At 33.3% G+C, this 18,182-nt stretch overlaps 1 protein-coding gene across 1 annotated transcript; it reads left to right on the forward strand.

Moving 5' to 3' along the window:
• The first annotated feature begins 10,537 nt into the window (after positions 1-10,537).
• On the forward strand, positions 10,538-13,603 carry LOC139490205 (52 kDa repressor of the inhibitor of the protein kinase-like). The gene is made up of 2 exons (XM_071277055.1): positions 10,538-10,595; positions 11,241-13,603. The coding sequence occupies exons 1-2, from the start codon at positions 10,538-10,540 to the stop codon at positions 13,601-13,603; spliced, it is 2,421 nt and encodes an 806-aa protein (XP_071133156.1).
• The last annotated feature ends 4,579 nt before the right edge of the window (positions 13,604-18,182 follow it).

Here is an 18,182-nt window from a genome sequence, read left to right on the forward strand (position 1 = left end):
CTTCTATTTCTGATTAAAACGGAGATTTCTCGGAACAATACAGTCATGTCACCAAAATCTACTAGAACACGTGGGCGTGGTGGTAGGGGTTGATGTAGAGCAGAGGGAGCAAAGTATGAACGCCATACTAAACTCCAAATAGTACACAAGAAACTAAAATTAAAAATAGTAAAAAACTAACAAAGGCCAGAGGCTCCTGACTTGGGACAGGCGCAAAAGTAGTGGGGTTAAACATGTTTGTGAGATCTCAACCCTCCCCCTTTGGCCAATGAAGAAAAGTAAACGCATAACAATACGCACATTAAAATTCAGTTCAAGAAAATTCCGAGTCTGATGTCAGAAGATGTGACTAAAGAAAATAAACAAAACGACAATAATACATAAATAACAACAGACTTCTAGCAGTTAACTGACAAGCCAGCTCCTGACTTCAATTAAACTGATACTATACACATAAGTAGTATAATACTTGTCATCAAGAGATGTCAGAACGACCAATCAAACCTAAATTACAACCTATTGCTGGTCCATAAAGCTCAAATGACGATATTTTAGCGAACGATAGCAGAGATGACACAGATGTGTCAATATATATAGGAAGATGTGGTATGAGACAACTCTTCATCAACGTAAAAATCTATAAAAGTAAACCATTATAGGCCAAGGTACGGTCTTCAATACGGAGCTCACACCGAACAGCACGCTATAAAGGGCCCAAAAAATACTAATGTTAAACCATTTAAACGGGAAAAACCAACGGTCTAATCTATATAAAAACGAGAAGCATGGTTGAGCCGTTAGAGCAAATGGATAAATACATTTAATTCAGACAAACAAAATCTAGGGAGTTTTTTTTATGTTTTATGTGAAAATGACAAAAAAAATGATGGTCGTAGTGTGAACGTAGTAAGGTCGTGAGAAGAGCGTGATGAGGACGGCAAGGGCGTGCTAGAATCGTACTATGGTCAGGAACAGCGTGGTAAAGTCGAACTGGAAGCGTAGTTGGGTCGCGGTGAGAACGTTATGGTCGTAATAAGGTCTTGATAACGTCGCTGTGAAATCGTAGCGCAATCTCTCCGAATAGAATCACCCTTTCGCTACGCTCTCGCTACGATTGTACAGCGACCTTTGCGATATCACTACGATCTTAATGCGCTCTCACTACGCTTCCACTATGACCTAATTCGCTCTCACTACGCTTCCACTATGACCTAATTTCGCCACGACCGCACCACGATTGTTTTGAACATGTTCAAAGTTGGCTACGCTCTTCACGATCTTGAAGACCTCACCACGACCGTGGTACGACCTTACTGCGACCTACACGATCGTACCACGATCATCAAAATTTACATTTTTTTCACAGATCGAAGTGCGATCGTGGCCTAGTGGGACTGGGGTATAAGGTTATATTAGAAAATACAAGAACTCAGCTGACAACCAAAACCTATACATTTTGTTTGCATACTGGTTTTTACTCATTTCTTCTATTGAAACTGTCGTTCAAGTATACATACAAGTTTTTACAAATTCCCTCTAGAATCTGTCATAACAGTGTGTAAAGTGTTTTTCACAAATTCCCTCTCTAGGAAATGTTTTTTTAGTATGCAATAAAATAAAAATTTCCACAAATTCCCTCTCTTTGACCTGGTACTGTGGAAAATTCGCCAGCTATCAATTCTTCAGTTTCTGCTGTGATAGTTATTTCCAATCGGATCTAAATAGATCATTATTAACATAATTCTCTGTGAAAAAAATCTTAAATACGAGAAAAAACAGGATTTCTGTTAATTTAAATAGTGACATCTGGTATCTGCGATGAGTTCAACACTGTTTCTTAATAAATGAATCGATAAAGGAATCCGATTTTACAAAACATCAAGGATTGTCTTCATCTTCCACCAAAACGCAAAATTATATTGACAAATTATATTATTACAAACATAGTGAATTCATCTTTCAAACATATGACGGTGTGGTTAAATTACTTTAATTAACAGAGCCAAATAACTTGTTATCCTGCTTGACATCTGTTAAGAAAATATTTCTGTGTCTGTAGAAAAGAGAAAAAGATATTCAAAATAGAATAAAACGAGCATTTATAGTTCCTTATGGTAACTTGTGGTAGGAGGAAATAATAACTTTTTGTTTCAATTGTAGCTCTTGCGGATGGTTTTAGCTATCTTTAAAACGAGGTTTTAGCAACCATGTTCTTATGAAAAAGTCTGTACATCTAGAGAAAGATAATCGGTTTTCTATGAATATAACTTTATTTCCCATTCGTAGAGTTGATTGATAAAGTCTTACGTTTGTATTCTGATGTTCTATGTACTTTTCCTATATGCATTTACTTTGAGTTAGTTGACTGTTCTTAAATCACAACCTTTATTACATACCCTTGCGTAATTCTTTAACTTTGCGTTTTGCATGAGGAAGGACTTAGTTTTAGTTTTAAAGGTGCGTATTTACCACAGTTAGGAGGCAAAACAAAGACTGCTTACAAAATAACGAATAGTGGCCCAATTTAATAAATCTATCGTGAAAAATACTCTTGACATTGTCATACGGTCAAGAATATGACAATTGTCATGATTGTGTTTCATTCGTTTGATGTGTTTAAGCTTTTGATTTTGCCATTTGATTAGAGACTTTTCTTTTTGAATTTTCCTCAGAGTTCAGTATTTTTGAGATTTTACAGCAGTTAACTACAATTTCAATTATTGATATGAAAACACTACTCATAAAATAGACCGTGAGCAAGTCCAAAAATAATATGTATAAAAAAAATTATATATTAGACTCGATGCATTTGACTAGTCACGTAGAGTTTGACATACCAAATGTTGCATGTTTAAGGATGGTGTAGATATGCATGTAAATGATGTAGTGAAACATGTATTTTTTTCCTTAATGTAGGGAAAACTTGTAAATTACACATTATTCCAATTGTATTGATAAATATTACTTGTACTGTTTAGTATGTTTTTATTGATCTCCAATTGACGTGGCTCGGTACTTGTACATCCCGTCATTGTGTTATTTTTCTATGATTAATCTCGTAATCGTGACTTTTATTTTTGCTAAACTATTTGTGCTTTGTCTATGAGTTTCTTTGTTACATATGACGTGGCTCTGTACTTAAACATCGTGTTATTGTGCTATTGTAATTAGTTATAAAAGATACCAGGATTATAACTTAATAAGCCGGACGCGCGTTTCGTCTACATAAGACTCATCAGTGATGCTCAGATCAAAATAGTTGTATAGCCAAACAAGTACAAAGTAAACATTTTTGTATTCTTCTCTTTCACTTTTGCCTATGTGCTTTGTCTACATGCCTTTTTATGTTTCTTTGATACATACGCATGACGTGGCTCAGTACTTATAAGTCCCATCATTAAGTAATTAAACTATGGGTGTATTCTTGTCTTTAGTTTTTGCTGTTATGCTTAGTCTATATTCCATTTTGTGCTTCTGTTAGTTACATATTTGTTTGTTTTTATAGGAATTTAGATTAAAACACAATTCTGTATCCCTGTTTAAATATTTTTATCTATTTTGTCTTTTTTGTTTTGTTCACACATCGTTGTTGGTATAATGGAATTTGATGCGACTGTCTTACAAGTGAGAGATTTATCTAGCTTTAAAACCAGGTTTAATCCCCCATTTTCTACATATTAAGAAAATGCCTGTACTAAGTCAGGAATAAGACAGTTGTTATCCATTCGTTTGATGTGGTGAGCTTTTGGTTTTTTCATTTGATAAAAGACTTGCCTTTTTGAATTTTCCACGGAGTTCAGTATTTTGTTGATTTGTTGGACGAACATTAGTAAAGGAACGAAATAAACTAGAAATGTTGATAGGTCATGGAGATCATTTTCGAGATATTTGATTTTTCATATATAGAGGGAAAAGGCTGACTTGGACTTTAGCTTATCTTAGCAGATTATTTATGAAACGAAACATCGGCACTCAGACTGATGACAAGCGTGCTGTGTGGTGTTAAGATGATTGGTTAGATTGCATTTATAAAATGAAACGTATTAAACTATATCTCGAGTTATAAATATCCGTGGATGCTTTTTCTAAAAAAAGAAACACCTCCCTTACACTCAACTTTGTTCGTGATCGCATTTTCTGACGACTTTATTTAGTATTGTGTGTATTGCAAATCTTACATATTTACTTAATATATGTTATAATTAGGGAAGATAGTACATCGATAAAATCAAGACAAAGACATGTAGTTAGGATTTTGACTCATTTTACATACTTATAAATAAATGAAAATGGTAAAAATCCCAGGCAGTCTTGATTGGGAGGATATTTGTATCACTTGAAAGTTTACTTGTATGATTATTCTATTTGTTGGAGCTAGTTTGAAACGCTTTTATTGCTATATTGTATCTAAACACAGAAGCTACCGGACCAAGATAACCAAATGGTAGAGTTGAAGTCATCAAATCAAACTTTGTGGACGGCACTATATTTTGGTAGGCAATTATGTTATATCAATCACGAATAAGTTTCACTTAAAAACAGAAATCTCTGACAACAACGAACCGGAGCAGTTGAGTTTAGGAAATGCATGTACATGTGTACCAAGACAGATGTACAAAATTTTATTTTACACTAAAATCCTTATATTAATGTACAATTGATAGTGGTGTTATAGTTACAAACGCGCATTCCCATTTGAAGAAACTTAAACAAAAGGCCAGATTGTATTGCTGACTTATCTACAAGGGGAAAGATGATTAGTCAATCTTATAAATAAGACACTAAGTAGCAAACTATGCATTTCACAGCCGTTGATCAGCAACAAAACAGATGGAAGAAATCAGGAAGAATAGAAAAAGACTGCTGGCATACATACACATACAGTGAAAAAAGATGAAATGCATACCACTAACTCAAGGTGTGCATGTCTAGAAATGACAATTTCCATCAATAGAATTATGGTAGTTGGTGAATTTGGCCAGATTTATTTGAAAATTCAAACAACAAAGAATTGAAGAATCAGGTATAAGTGTTTATACTCTGCCGAAGAGATAGGACGTTAACTGCGTCGGGATTCCTTAGCTAATCTTCTAGGTGATCATCATCCAATTAACTGGCATTGTTTTAATGGGGGTATCGAAGGATTTAGGCAATACGAAAGCATGTTCCCAAATTGTAAATTTGCCAACTCTCCATGCTTGCCAATGGAAAACTTATATCCATTCTACAGAACAACTTTTTGTTAACTGATTGACCTTTTCTCCATCCTCCAAGATATCCTTTGGTATCTCAAGAACCATTAACGAATAAAATGTGGAAGTTATCATCAATGTATAACATTCCACCTAAATACATAGATAACAAATAGAAATGCAAGACAACTTTAATGAAAATTGATGCGACTGTCGTACAAATGAGGTTTACCGCTATTAAACCAGGTTTAATCCACCATTTTCTACATTTGAAAAATGGCTGTATCAAGTCAGGAATATGACAGTTGTTGTCCATTCGTTTGATGTGTTTTATCATTTGATTTTGCCATTTGATTAGGGACTTCCGCTTTGAATTTTCTCCGGAGTTCAGTATTTTTGTGATTTTACTTTTTACAACATCGAGTAAACATACAAGTGAAAATATGTACATGTTTTTAAGCTAGTTTTTTATTACTTTTTCGGTTTTGAGGTACAATATCTATATCTTTTTTTTTGGTGATGTTCGGGGCCGGATTTTGTTATTACTGACAAACTCAAATTTAGCAAATTTACGTTTATAGTAAACTTTTCATTAATCCCCGGCAACATCTGTCAATAATGTAAAACAAAATGTTCCATTAATAAGGCAATTTGAACACATGATGGTTCGCTGACATCTTTTCATACATACAAGTAACCTAATATGTCGATAACCGCTAATACCAGTGTAATCAACATACTCCCATTGATTGTTTGAGTTTTAACGCCAACTTTAAGCGCCACTATTGAGCTAATTTATGTCGTCCAGTGTTTATACTCACAGAAGTGATCCCAGAGAAAACAAAAGAAGATATAAAGAAAACACTGCTTAAAAACAATAATACTTATTTGATGTGTTACGGAAATCGTGAACTAAGTCTTCAAAAATAGTGATAGTCATTGAGACAACATTTTAACAAGAGACCAAAAATACCAGTTTTGTTTTTGCAATTCTTGTCTGAAATTCACTACATCATTAGTACATTGTTAATTTGAATTTTAACTGTATATTTATTCATATTTTTATCATAATTATAACGTGTGGTGTATATTTTATTTTAAAACGACCGATGCAACTGACTGATGTTGTCAGCAGATGGTATTACATTATTAGCTATATATATATTCATCATCAATACAAACCTTGTTATTTGAGAACAATGAACTCTCTGAAAGCATGTGTCGTTTCTTTCTGTCTTTTCACTCTGATCAAATCAGGTAAGACTTATAGTTTGTGTTTTTCTACTACTGTTTGTCTTTTTCTTTTTTAACCATGACGTTTTCAGTTTATATTCGATCTATGAGTTTGAATGTCCCTTGGTATCTTTCGTCACTCTTATATTGTTCCTTAGCATGTCACATAAACAAGCCTGTTGATGTCGTAATAGTTTGTATATATCCCACGGTCTATATTATAATGTGAATCTGCAGTCGTAATGTTGCCTTTGTCAGTAGTATATCCATCAATTCATAATCTATTGAATATCGAGATTTGGTTTATGCCCGTCAAAAAGTTCCAGTAGAACATAATAGTATTTGATGTATCAAATTTGCTTTTTCAAGAATTATAATTATTTGCACATTTTCTGCAAGCTGGACAGACATTTCTAGCGCTCAGTTTTCTCGAACACCCCTCCTAAAGTGTTCCATGTCACATATTTTAGACTGCAAATGCAAGTTTTAAGGGGGGAATACTTCTTGGATGCTTCTATATTTTTTTATTTTTTTTTTATTTAAACAAAAAAACTTTATTTATATATGTTTTTTTGACCAGGTCAGAGTTTGTGTTCTTTTCAATGCAGCTGGCAAAATAAAACATTCAATATAATTGGAGGTTCATTCAATGGAGGATACCTGAAATTCTCTACAACAAAAGTACATTTCTTTTTCGGTGGTGAATTAATATCAATTGGTGAATGTTATGCTAGATCCGGACCTTTCCATACAGAGCGGTAATAACATTTTACTTATACTAAATATATTGTTTAAATTAAAAACAAAAAAGGCAATGACAAAAGTATAAACCAGTATGTTCCTGATCATATTCAATTACTCTTTTAAATTGTCAACATATCAGTTTTCGTATCTAACACTAAAAGGAATTAAAATTAAATGGAAATGAGGGATATGTTAAACAGGTTGGGAACAAACCCTCTATATGGTGATTATACCTGTATAGAGGGATAATCCTTCTATAGAGGGGTAAATTTATCCCTCTACAGAGGGGTATTTTTGTTTAGACTGGATTTAAATCAAAATAGGGCAGAATGGCATTCTTTTCTTATTATGGCAGTAACCTGGAACAGTTGATGCACCAATTGGTGTACTTAATTTAATATGCACATGTCCAGTTTGATGCTTATCTGACTAAATATAAAATCTATTGTTCACCATGATTAAAAGCTGTGATGATCAGGTAAATTCTACTCACTTATGCCTCACTGAACAGAATTTCTATTGATAGATTTCACATGAAATTTAAAGATCAACTATTCCTTTTGTTGTTGATCAGGTGTTCAGATAGGTAAACAATAGATTGCAAGTTTTGTCACTTTAGTAGAAAACTGGTTATCCCAATTTTTAGTAAAGTGCATATGTTAATGCATATAATGCTAGAGATTATAGCCAATATAAATAGAAAATGCCATTCTGCCCTAATTTGCTTTAAATCCAGTGCAAACAAAAATACCCCTCTATAGAAGGATAATTTTATCCCTCTAAAGAAGGATTATTCCTCTATACAGGTATAATCATCATACAGGGGGTTTGTTCCCAACCTGTTAAAGAGACACCAATCCAACCAAAGAGCAGCCACCAGCCGAAAGGCTAACCTGAATGGGTCTTCAACGCAGCGAGAAATTTTCGCACCCGGAGGTGGTCATAAGCTGGCCCTTGAATACAATTGTGTACTAGTTCAGTGAAAATGGACGTCATACTATACTTCTTGCTCGTTTGTTTTAAGTAAATGCATGAAATTGTTCACTACAAAATCAATATGTTTTGATAGATTTTGGTTAATATTTGTATTTATCATATACTTAGCATTGATATGATAGCTTTTGCATATGTGTAATGAGCGGAAGTACACAAGCCATAATTTCCCACCCGGGCTGATAACCCATATCAGGTGCATCTCGTGCACAAAACCCATAATAGTGCCTCTCGTGCAAAACTTCCGGTGTTTCCGGTATCGGTTGTTAACTTTTCCATTGTGACGTCATATATTTTACGGGAACGTTTGTGGTGACAGTTTAGTACTTGCTAACAAATGCCATTTACAATTGTGAATCATTTTATAGTACAACAAACATGGAGTAATAATGATTATAAAACTCTTCCAAATTTTCAATGTTTCAAAATGCCTCTAAATGTTACCATACATATATATGGAGGTAGCGATGCTTTTGTTGGACAAGTTTAGTTTATTTGATTCGTAATTTAACTTCTTTATAAAGTTTTTGACTGTTTTAGTCATTGCATTTGTTTATTTGCCTTACACAAAATTATTGTCGGAAGTATATGATAAAGCGATTAATACATTGCCTTATCCATATCAGCCTGGGTATCATCCCTCGACCCATATCAGCACCTCGACTCCGTCTCGGGCTGATATGGGGGTCTCGGGATGATACCCAGGCTGATATGGAAAAGGCCATGTATTAATCTCTATTTATAATGTTAAATGAATAAGGGTTTATGTAATAACAAACCTGAAACACTCAAGCAAGTTCATCGTGTCAAATCTCAAATGAAATTATTTAAGGTAGCACAATACAAAATTTTATATCTCAAATTCCCCAGTTTTAAAATGCTGTAACTTTCTTAATAATGCTTTGAAATTTATAAAAGTGGTAGCTATGGAAAGCTCACAGATGACTCTTTCAAATTAATGCAATATAAGTATTATACAACAATTATGTAATCAGTTATAATGATAACTGTGTCTACAAAACTTTACAACAGATTTCCACTTTCGATTGAAATTAGCTTCTTCATGGATACCCCGAGAGGATTAATTTTATTATATGTTGTTCCTAGAACCATTATCTACAAAAGGGTGTCTCAGATTTTGGATAGAATGTATAGATAAAATTTTACAACTAATCATACATTATCTATTTTTATGCGGTAAGGATGTTTTTGTAGTAGGTGGTTTTCTATGATAACGAATAACACCAACAAGAGCTTAGGGTTCTGATGCTTTATTGTACCAGTAGATAAAACAAGTCTGAAATAGCAATACAACATGTATAAATAACAAGCTATTTCATATAACATAAATATATATACTTTTACGAATATCACAGGTTATATAGTACAGAAATATAATAAATAATACCTTTAACTGTTATTAATTTGGTAGCAAGTAAAATGTATTGTAAATAGAAAATGTTCAAGGTTTACATGCTATAAAATTATTATCGAATGTCACGTGTACTTTTACGATTGCTTGACTTTTGACTAAACACTAAATCGGAATGTGATATGTAAATTACGTGCATCTGTATATATGTATTCAATACTGGTTTACCTTGCAAACGGTATATAATAAATGTTACATCTACATTTATTAATAATGACTCCATTAAAATATATAATACATATAATAATTAACTACATAATATCATACAACAAATATAAAGTTGCAAATATAATAATCATAAAGACTTATGATGTCAATATTAGTGATGTATTAAAAGCTCCAAACTAACGGGAGGTAAGTCATGTTTACAATACAATATAAACAATGCTAAACTATAAATAAATATACTCTTACCACTTGTGGAGCGAGTTGTACTGATACGGTTAACGGCACATCATATAAACATCACACAATCATGTGCTCTACATCATTACATTACATGGAGTCCTGAAACCAAAATACGAACTCTAATTATAAAAATATACAACGTAACAAATATTCTTTACTCATTCATATTTGTACTTGATAAAAACTATTTACTACAAAACTATTACTTTATATAAATGGAAACACTTTTCCGTCTTTCACTTAATAAGACGTCATTAATAAAATATAGACAGGGCCGTAGCGTAATGGAGGCAAATGAGGCAAATGCCTCACTTTTGAAACGACGACCAAACTTTAAAAATGTCATTTTTTTCAATTATGTATTTTACATTATCATACTAATATCATTATGCGAGTTTCGAGTTTCAAATTATCTACCGGCACACTACATACAGTGTCCACTATGTTGCAGCGTGCAGCTTTTACCATAGCGCTGACGGTAAAACAATAAGTGTTCCGAATACAAATCAAAATAGAAAATTGAAACAAACTCGTGATGTCTTTACAAAACTGGTTGAAGACGGGTTCTTTAAAGAGAAAAAAAGATGAGAAAGGTAACTCATGAGTATAAACACCCCCTATAAGTATGCAGGCTTTCTGCTTGTTTTATTTTTTGGATGGATAATGCTATAGTTACCAATGTATACACTATCAATTCACTGAACAACAAATGCTAATCGATAAAATAATTCATTGACCAAAAATATAATAATTATTTATAATTAGTTTTAAACAAAATCATGAAGCGCCTTTTTATGGGAGACTCAAATCTTTAATGTATTAATTTAAGGCAATTCATTATATTTATTTATCAGTAATAAAAGTGTGAAATATATTTTTAGTATTGTTTGAAAATATTTTTTTCGTGTTTCTTTTTCTGATTATGATCAGCATTGTCTGGTTGTATGCTAATGTGTTCCATTGCTTCTTGAGCGGTAAGGTCGTGGGTTCGAATCCAGGTTGTTCATAGTTAACACCAATGACTTGAAAGTTGGTAGAATAAATGTGTCCAGTTAGGTTGACATGTCTTCCAGCGGATTATGATTATGTATTAAAAATAGATATATCCTAATTGATGCTTATAATATGTTCTCGTCTTTTATAAGCTTATAACTTGCTGCTGAACAGGAGATGAAAAAGGCATTCATCATCATTATCATCATGCTAGCATCAGGTTTATTTGTTCAATTTCTTTGTAGATGACCATTCTGATACAGAAAAATTAACTCCAGATATATCCTCTCCCATTCAAAATGAACCAGATCCAGAAATAAGGGAAACACCAGAGCCGAGTACTAGTAAAAAGTCCACTCTAATGTCAGTTAGTAGTCAAAAGGGGCTTGATCCAGCCATATTTCTTATTGAAAACCAACATAGTACAGATGAACAGAAATTAGCGATGCTAAAAGATGCTGACGAAATATCTAATGTTTATCCTAAAAAAGGGGGGAGACGATATTTGCCATCTTGGGAATCCCAGTTTCCATGGTTAAGATATTCCTGTACGGAAGATGCTGCATATTGCAAGTATTGTGTTGTTTTTCGGGATGAAGGTGGACTTTTTAGCAGTAAAGGTTTCACGGACTGGAAAAATGCAGTGGGTAATAAAAGATCAACTTTAAAATCACATGACGACTCCGTTGACCATAGAAATGCAGTTGAGAAGGCTGAAAATTTTATCTCTGTATGCGAAGGCAAGAAACCTAGTATATGTTCATCATTAAGCAAAGCATATGAAGACAAGGTCAAGAAAAATCATGATATACTTCTTTCCATAATTGATGTGATAATCGTGTTAGGGCAGAGGAACATTGCATTAAGGGGAAATTGGGATAAAATATCTCACCAGGAAGACGGAAACTTTCAATTTTTCATCAATTGGAAATCTAACTTTGATACGGTATTAAAAGATCATCTCGAAACAGCACACAAATCTATGATATACCTATCACCACAGATTCAGAACGAATTGATACAATGCTGTGAACTTGAAATAAGAGAACGAATTGTGCAAAAATGTAAAGCATCTGGCTTTTATTCCATAATGGCTGATGAAACTACGGATGTTTCCGTGACAGAGCAACTATCGCTGTGTATCAGATATGTTGATAATGACACGTATGAGGTTGGAGAGGATTTTTTAGGATTTGTTGAACCTAAGGAAGTTGACGCTGAACATATTGCTAATGCAATTGTTAGTAACCTAGACAAATGGGGACTACCATTGCAGAAACTGCGTGGACAAGGGTACGATGGAGCCTCTGTCATGAGTGGACATGTATCAGGTGTACAACAGCGCATACGTGAACAATGTCCAGATGCACCCTTCGTGCACTGCAAGTCGCACAACCTTAACCTTGTGGTGACGCAGAGTTGCAAGGATGTGCGCCAGATACGAAATTTGATGTCATCAGTCGGCCAAATGACATGGTTCTTGTGTGCATCCCACAAGCGTAAAACCATCCTAAACTCATTTACAGGTAATACAAAATTAGTAGATGATATGCTTGAAGGTTTACAAAATGAAGAAGAAGATGTCGACATAAAACTTTTGAAAAAGGGAACAGATGTTTCGGTGAAGCGTTTATGCGAAACAAGGTGGACAGCAAGAGTAGACACGGTTTCGTCACTTCTTGCAAACTACAAATCTGTTCATGCTGCTCTGACTAAAATTGAAAATGTAAGCACAAGTGATGCTAGGACAAATGCAAGTGGTTATCGGCGCTACCTGGAAGACCCCGAATGCATTGTTGCCGTGTTAGTTGCCCAATTTGTTTTGAGCATTCTTAAGCCACTAACATTGTTCCTTCAAAAGACTGACTGCAACATGGTGGATGCTTTTGAGGAATCAAAAATTCTTCTGAAATTATTGCAGGAAAAGAGAACAGAGGAAATTTTTTCAGAACTTTTCAGGCGAGGTACTGTCATAGCAGATGCTATTGAAATAGACTTAATGCCACGTAGGCGAGTTGGTCGTCAAGTTCATAGGGAGAACGCAGCAACTGCCTCTACTGCAGAGCAGCATTGGCGAATTAATTTATTTTTCCCATTTTTGGATCACGTTATTAGTGAAATGCAACGCCGGTTTCCTGATGAGGTAAAAAATCAAATGTTAGGATATTACCTTATTCCAAAAAATGTAGGCAAGTTAACACCAGAATTAATTGAACACCTTTTCCAAGCATTTCCGGACGTAACAAACATGGAAGAGTTAACATGTGAACTTGAAAGGTGGGTAAGAAAGACAGTAGGTATGCTAGATGAAGGAAGCCTCACGACAGCAATTAAGCTGGCTAACAAAGACTTGTACCCAAATGTTTTCACAATATTGCAAGTACTTTTAACTATGCCTGTCACATCAGTCTGTTGTGAGAGATCGTTTTCCAGTTTAAGGCGTTTGAAAACATGGGAACGGGCTACAATGGGTGGTGACAGGCTTTGTGGGCTTGCCATGCTCCATGTGCTTAGGAATGATGCAGTGGACAAAGAACGTGTATTGAAGCTATTCGATAGCACAGGACATAGGAGAATCGGGAAGTTTTGGTTGACCAACAGAGATTAACTATGATATACAGTGAAACTTGTTTTGTTACTTACTAGGCTAGCTATTAAAAAAAAACGCATTTCTGTTAATTTGTTACTTTTGTTTCTTATTATAAATACATTGACTTCTCCCATAGTTATGCTGAAATAAGCTTTTCCCGTTTCAGACACCCGAACCCCCCAAAAAAAAATTTTCGCCTCGCTTCGCTCGGCTCAAAAATTATTCGCCTCGCTCCGCTCGGCTATTTGCCTCACTTCGTTCGGCCTTGCGCTACGGCCTTGATAGACTATTCATGACAATAACCAAATAGTATTAATGTACGCAAATTAACAATACAATTCTACCGTGGCAAATTAACCGTAGATTATAAAATCATATACCTCTAGCTTAATAAAATACTATCATGTACATCTCGTGTACTTGTGTTACATACATGCGATATGAGGAGAACGTTACAAGACAAATAGAAACTTTACAAGAATATCATTTACGTGAAAAATATAAATAATGTTAATAAAGAAGTAACTTACAGTATTCTATAATAATGTTGTCCAAAATATATAAGGTTTAAAGGTAAATTACGTGGTCAAGATAAACAGATATAAATTTCAATGGACTGTCATGGCTCAGTCAGGAGTCTACTTCGTCAAAATTATCTCCCCATTACGCCAGTTCATTTTCACAATCGTAGAAATGGAAGCCATTGTAGGGATGACGCGCTACCAATATTGCTCTTGGAAACCGATAAATTTATCCACATTGCACCATTACGATCCTTATATGTTAGTTGTATTATAAAAGACAAATTTATCAACTAGCTAATGAGTATCAGTTAATAATCTTGTCTGCATTGATTCAACTTAAAACTATTGTCTGATCGGTTGTCAGGTGGAATTTTCGAAAATTCATAAACATTTAAAAAAGTTCTAATTAAATATTTCGTGGAAGGGCAGACTAGATTTTTTTAGTGTATGAAGACTATAAACCCTAGTAATCACACACAAAAAATTATATTTTTTCGAAGATATGCATTTTCATCATCCAACTTGAAAGACTGTCGTCAAGTACTTTCAGTAAAAAAATTGCTATTCGAACACACCTTCTCTGTTTTTGTGACTCATTAGATAGGTATTTCACTTGACCCATATATTTCATCTTTTAGTACTGTGATTCTTTTGTGTTATAAAGTCAACCTGTAGCTTTAATATATAAAAATGATAGAATCTGAAGCGAGACGATGTATGAAATATTCTTACTTTGTACGATATCAAGACAAAATACTCAACTCAAACACGCCCTAACATAAAAAGGTGCATTCGATTTTCTCTTTTTGTTACCCATTTTTGGGAATTTTTTCTTCAGTCACATAATGGAAGGGCAGACACGAAAATTACTGAACTAATAGATTGATATGTTTTCCGTCCGTGGTAATTTTTTCATAAAAATCGGAGGTTATGCATTTTCTTCATCCAACTTGAAAGATACCCATGTCGTCGAGTTGATATCTAATTGTTCTGCTTAACTATGTACTAGATAAATTGAAAACTTATGCAAATGGTGTTTTTAAAATAAAACACCTCGTAATCGAGAAGAAAACTGCAATTTTGTTTATTTCTATTAACTTTTAAAAATTTGGTCACTATAGGAAACAATACAGTAAACATTTATCGCCTTCTCTAATAGAGAGCTTCGATTCTTTTGTTCTATTTCAACCTGGTTTCCGACTGCACGGGACGATAGCCCAGTCGGAAACCAGGTTGAAATAGAACAAAAGAATCGAAGCTCTTTGTTATAGAAGGCGATAAATGTTTACTGTATTGTTTACTATAGTGACAAATTTTTAAAAAGTTAATAGAAACAAACAAAACTGCAATTTTCTTCTCAATTACGAGGTGTTTTATTTTAAAAACACCATTTGCATAAGTTTTCAATTTATCTAGTACATAGTTAAGCAGAACAATTTGATATCAAGTCGACGACATGGGTATCTTTCAAGTTGGATGACAAAAATGCATAACCTCCGATTTTTTTGAAAAAATTACCACGGACGGAAAAGATATCAATCTATTAGTTCAGTAATTTTCGTGTCTGCCCTTCCATTATGTGACTGAAGAAAAAATTCCAAAAAATAAGTAACAATTGTATCGAAAAGAGAAAATCGAGTGCACCTTTTTATGTTAGGGCGTGTTTGAGTTGAGTATTTTGTCTTGATATCGTACAAAGTAAGAATATTTCATACATCGTCTCGCTTCAGATTCTATCATTTTTATATATTAAAGCTACAGGTTGACTTTATAACACAAAAAAATAACAGTACTAAAAGATGAAATATATGGGTCAAGTGAAATACCTATCTAATGAGTCATAAAAACAGGGAAGGTGTGTTCGAATAGCTATTTTTTTACTGAAAGTACTTGACGACAGTCTTACAAGTTGGATGATGAAAATGCATATCTTCGAAAAATTCTAATTTTTTGTGTGTGATAATTAGGGTTTATAGTCTTCAACCACTAAAAAAATCTAGTCTGCCCTTCCACGAAATATTTAATTAGAACTTTTTTAAATGTTTATGATTTTTCGAAAATTCCACCTAACAACCGATCAGACAATAGTTTTAAGTTGAATCAATGCAGACAATATCATTAACTGATGCTCATTAGCTAGTTGATACATTTGTCTTTTAAAATATAACTGACATATAAGGATCGTATTGGTGCAATGTGGATAAATTTATCGGTTTCCAAGAGCAAAATTGGTAGCGCGTGATCGCTACAATGGCTTCCATTTTTACGATTGTGAAAATGAACTGGCGTAACGGGGAGATAATTTTGACGAAGTAGGATCCTGACTGCGTGGAAATGTACAGGTACAAAACAAAGGAAATTAAACTTGATCGCGAAATATTAGCAACCAATCAGATACAATGATTTAAGTAAATCCCTAATGAATATTCATAAAAAAATAACGTGAATATTACTATACATAAAAGTAAGGTTTGCAAGTAATAATTTAAACTAAAATACAATATTCAAAATATGGAATTAAGCTTTTATAATAAATATAGTAATTAAATGGATGATTTTTACAATATATAAAATGATCATAAAAATCACTATGCTACATTTACACTAATTACAAATTTATGAGAGAATGGAATAAGATAGCGATAATTTGAGACACTCTTTTGTAGTTCCTGTTAAGTTGATTACGATAACATTAAAATGTCTTGTTTAGCTTTAGAGATGAAACGGCTAAATTCATTCAAGTGAACTGACCAATAGTTTGCCATTTATTGCATTATAATTGATTACATAATGATTGCATAACAACAACAATATTGCATTCATTTAAAAGGTTAATCTTTTATCTTTCTATATATACCTCTTTTATTAACTTATATGCAGTTTTAAGAAAGTTACAGCATTTTAAAGGTTGGAAATTGGAAGTAAAAAAATCTTTGTATTGTGCTACCTTAAATCACACTCTTTCTAGCGACTTGGAAAAATCCTTTATTTTTATTTATCACTGATTATGAACTATTATGAAAAAAAGGGGTCTCTCATGCATAGTTGACCTATGAGGATTTTGTCTAATCGCTTCAATTCCCTTTTGGTCATACATATAGAATGTATGCATTCCTGGCCTTAAAGGTTTATGTTTCCTGATGAAGGTACATTGGTACGCGCTCTGGAATTTTAAAGCGTTATTTTTTATATAGTATTATTTTTTTCAATCATACAATTCGATTCAAACAGATTATACACATTTCCAAAGAGATATGAATGTGATAACGAAATCAAAATATGTGCAAAAGGCTTTTCAATTTGATAAAGACAGCACAATGCCAGTGATATTTCTCATTTGCATTTGTATTAGGGTTGCAGTTAATGAGACCCATAATGGATATTTTTGTTTGAAAGATATGAATCTTGATCCAAACGATTCTGGTCTGCTCTATTATCTGAGTAAATTTAGTGAGTATCTTATATTTAGTTTTTGAATTATTTACTTTAAAATTGCTTCTTCTTTTTAAAGAGGAAGTGTGCAAGCAATTTAATCCAACTACAAATATATTAGATCTTTAAATGTTTTGCTGTATACATTTTATTCGTTGTTCTCATACATTTCATTAATATTGGAAAAGGTCAGTAAAGTTGTTTACATATTAACGTGTGATACTGAAATACTGGCTTCTGGAATAACCCTATTCGTGTATATTATAGACCACGCATCCGAGACGTAACTCGTAATCTCATATACTTTGCCGTTGTGTAATCAATCATTTTCTAATCTGAACACGATCTTTACAAACACTATCTTTATTTAGTAAGATAGACTGCAATTTATCACAATAACAATAATTTGATACCAACTTTTTGTACGAAACAGTGCTTTGATGATTTCTAAATATGAAAGTACTACAGATATAAAACTTAGAAGCATTTAAATCAGACATTTCGGTAATAAATTAACCTTCTGACGTGCCTTCATTAACTAGACATTTCTTTTTTTCCGTTTATCATCCTTCTTTCTTTACTGTGTGTTTTAGCTTTACAACATATGGTCTAGATAGGATGAAAAAAGAGCGCACGTTAAA

The sequence above is a fragment of the Mytilus edulis genome, chromosome 9, assembly GCF_963676685.1.
Source record: "Mytilus edulis chromosome 9, xbMytEdul2.2, whole genome shotgun sequence".
NCBI lineage: Eukaryota > Metazoa > Mollusca > Bivalvia > Mytilida > Mytilidae > Mytilus > Mytilus edulis.

Excerpts from the sequence above, each read along its gene's own strand:
- LOC139490205 (XM_071277055.1), top strand. The coding sequence starts at position 10,538 with ATGTCTTTACAAAACTGGTTGAAGACGGGTTCTTTAAAGAGAAAAAAA. Across the intron at positions 10,596-11,240 it reads GAGAAAAAAAGATGAGAAAG|ATGACCATTCTGATACAGAA; the intron begins GTAACTCATGAG and ends ATTTCTTTGTAG.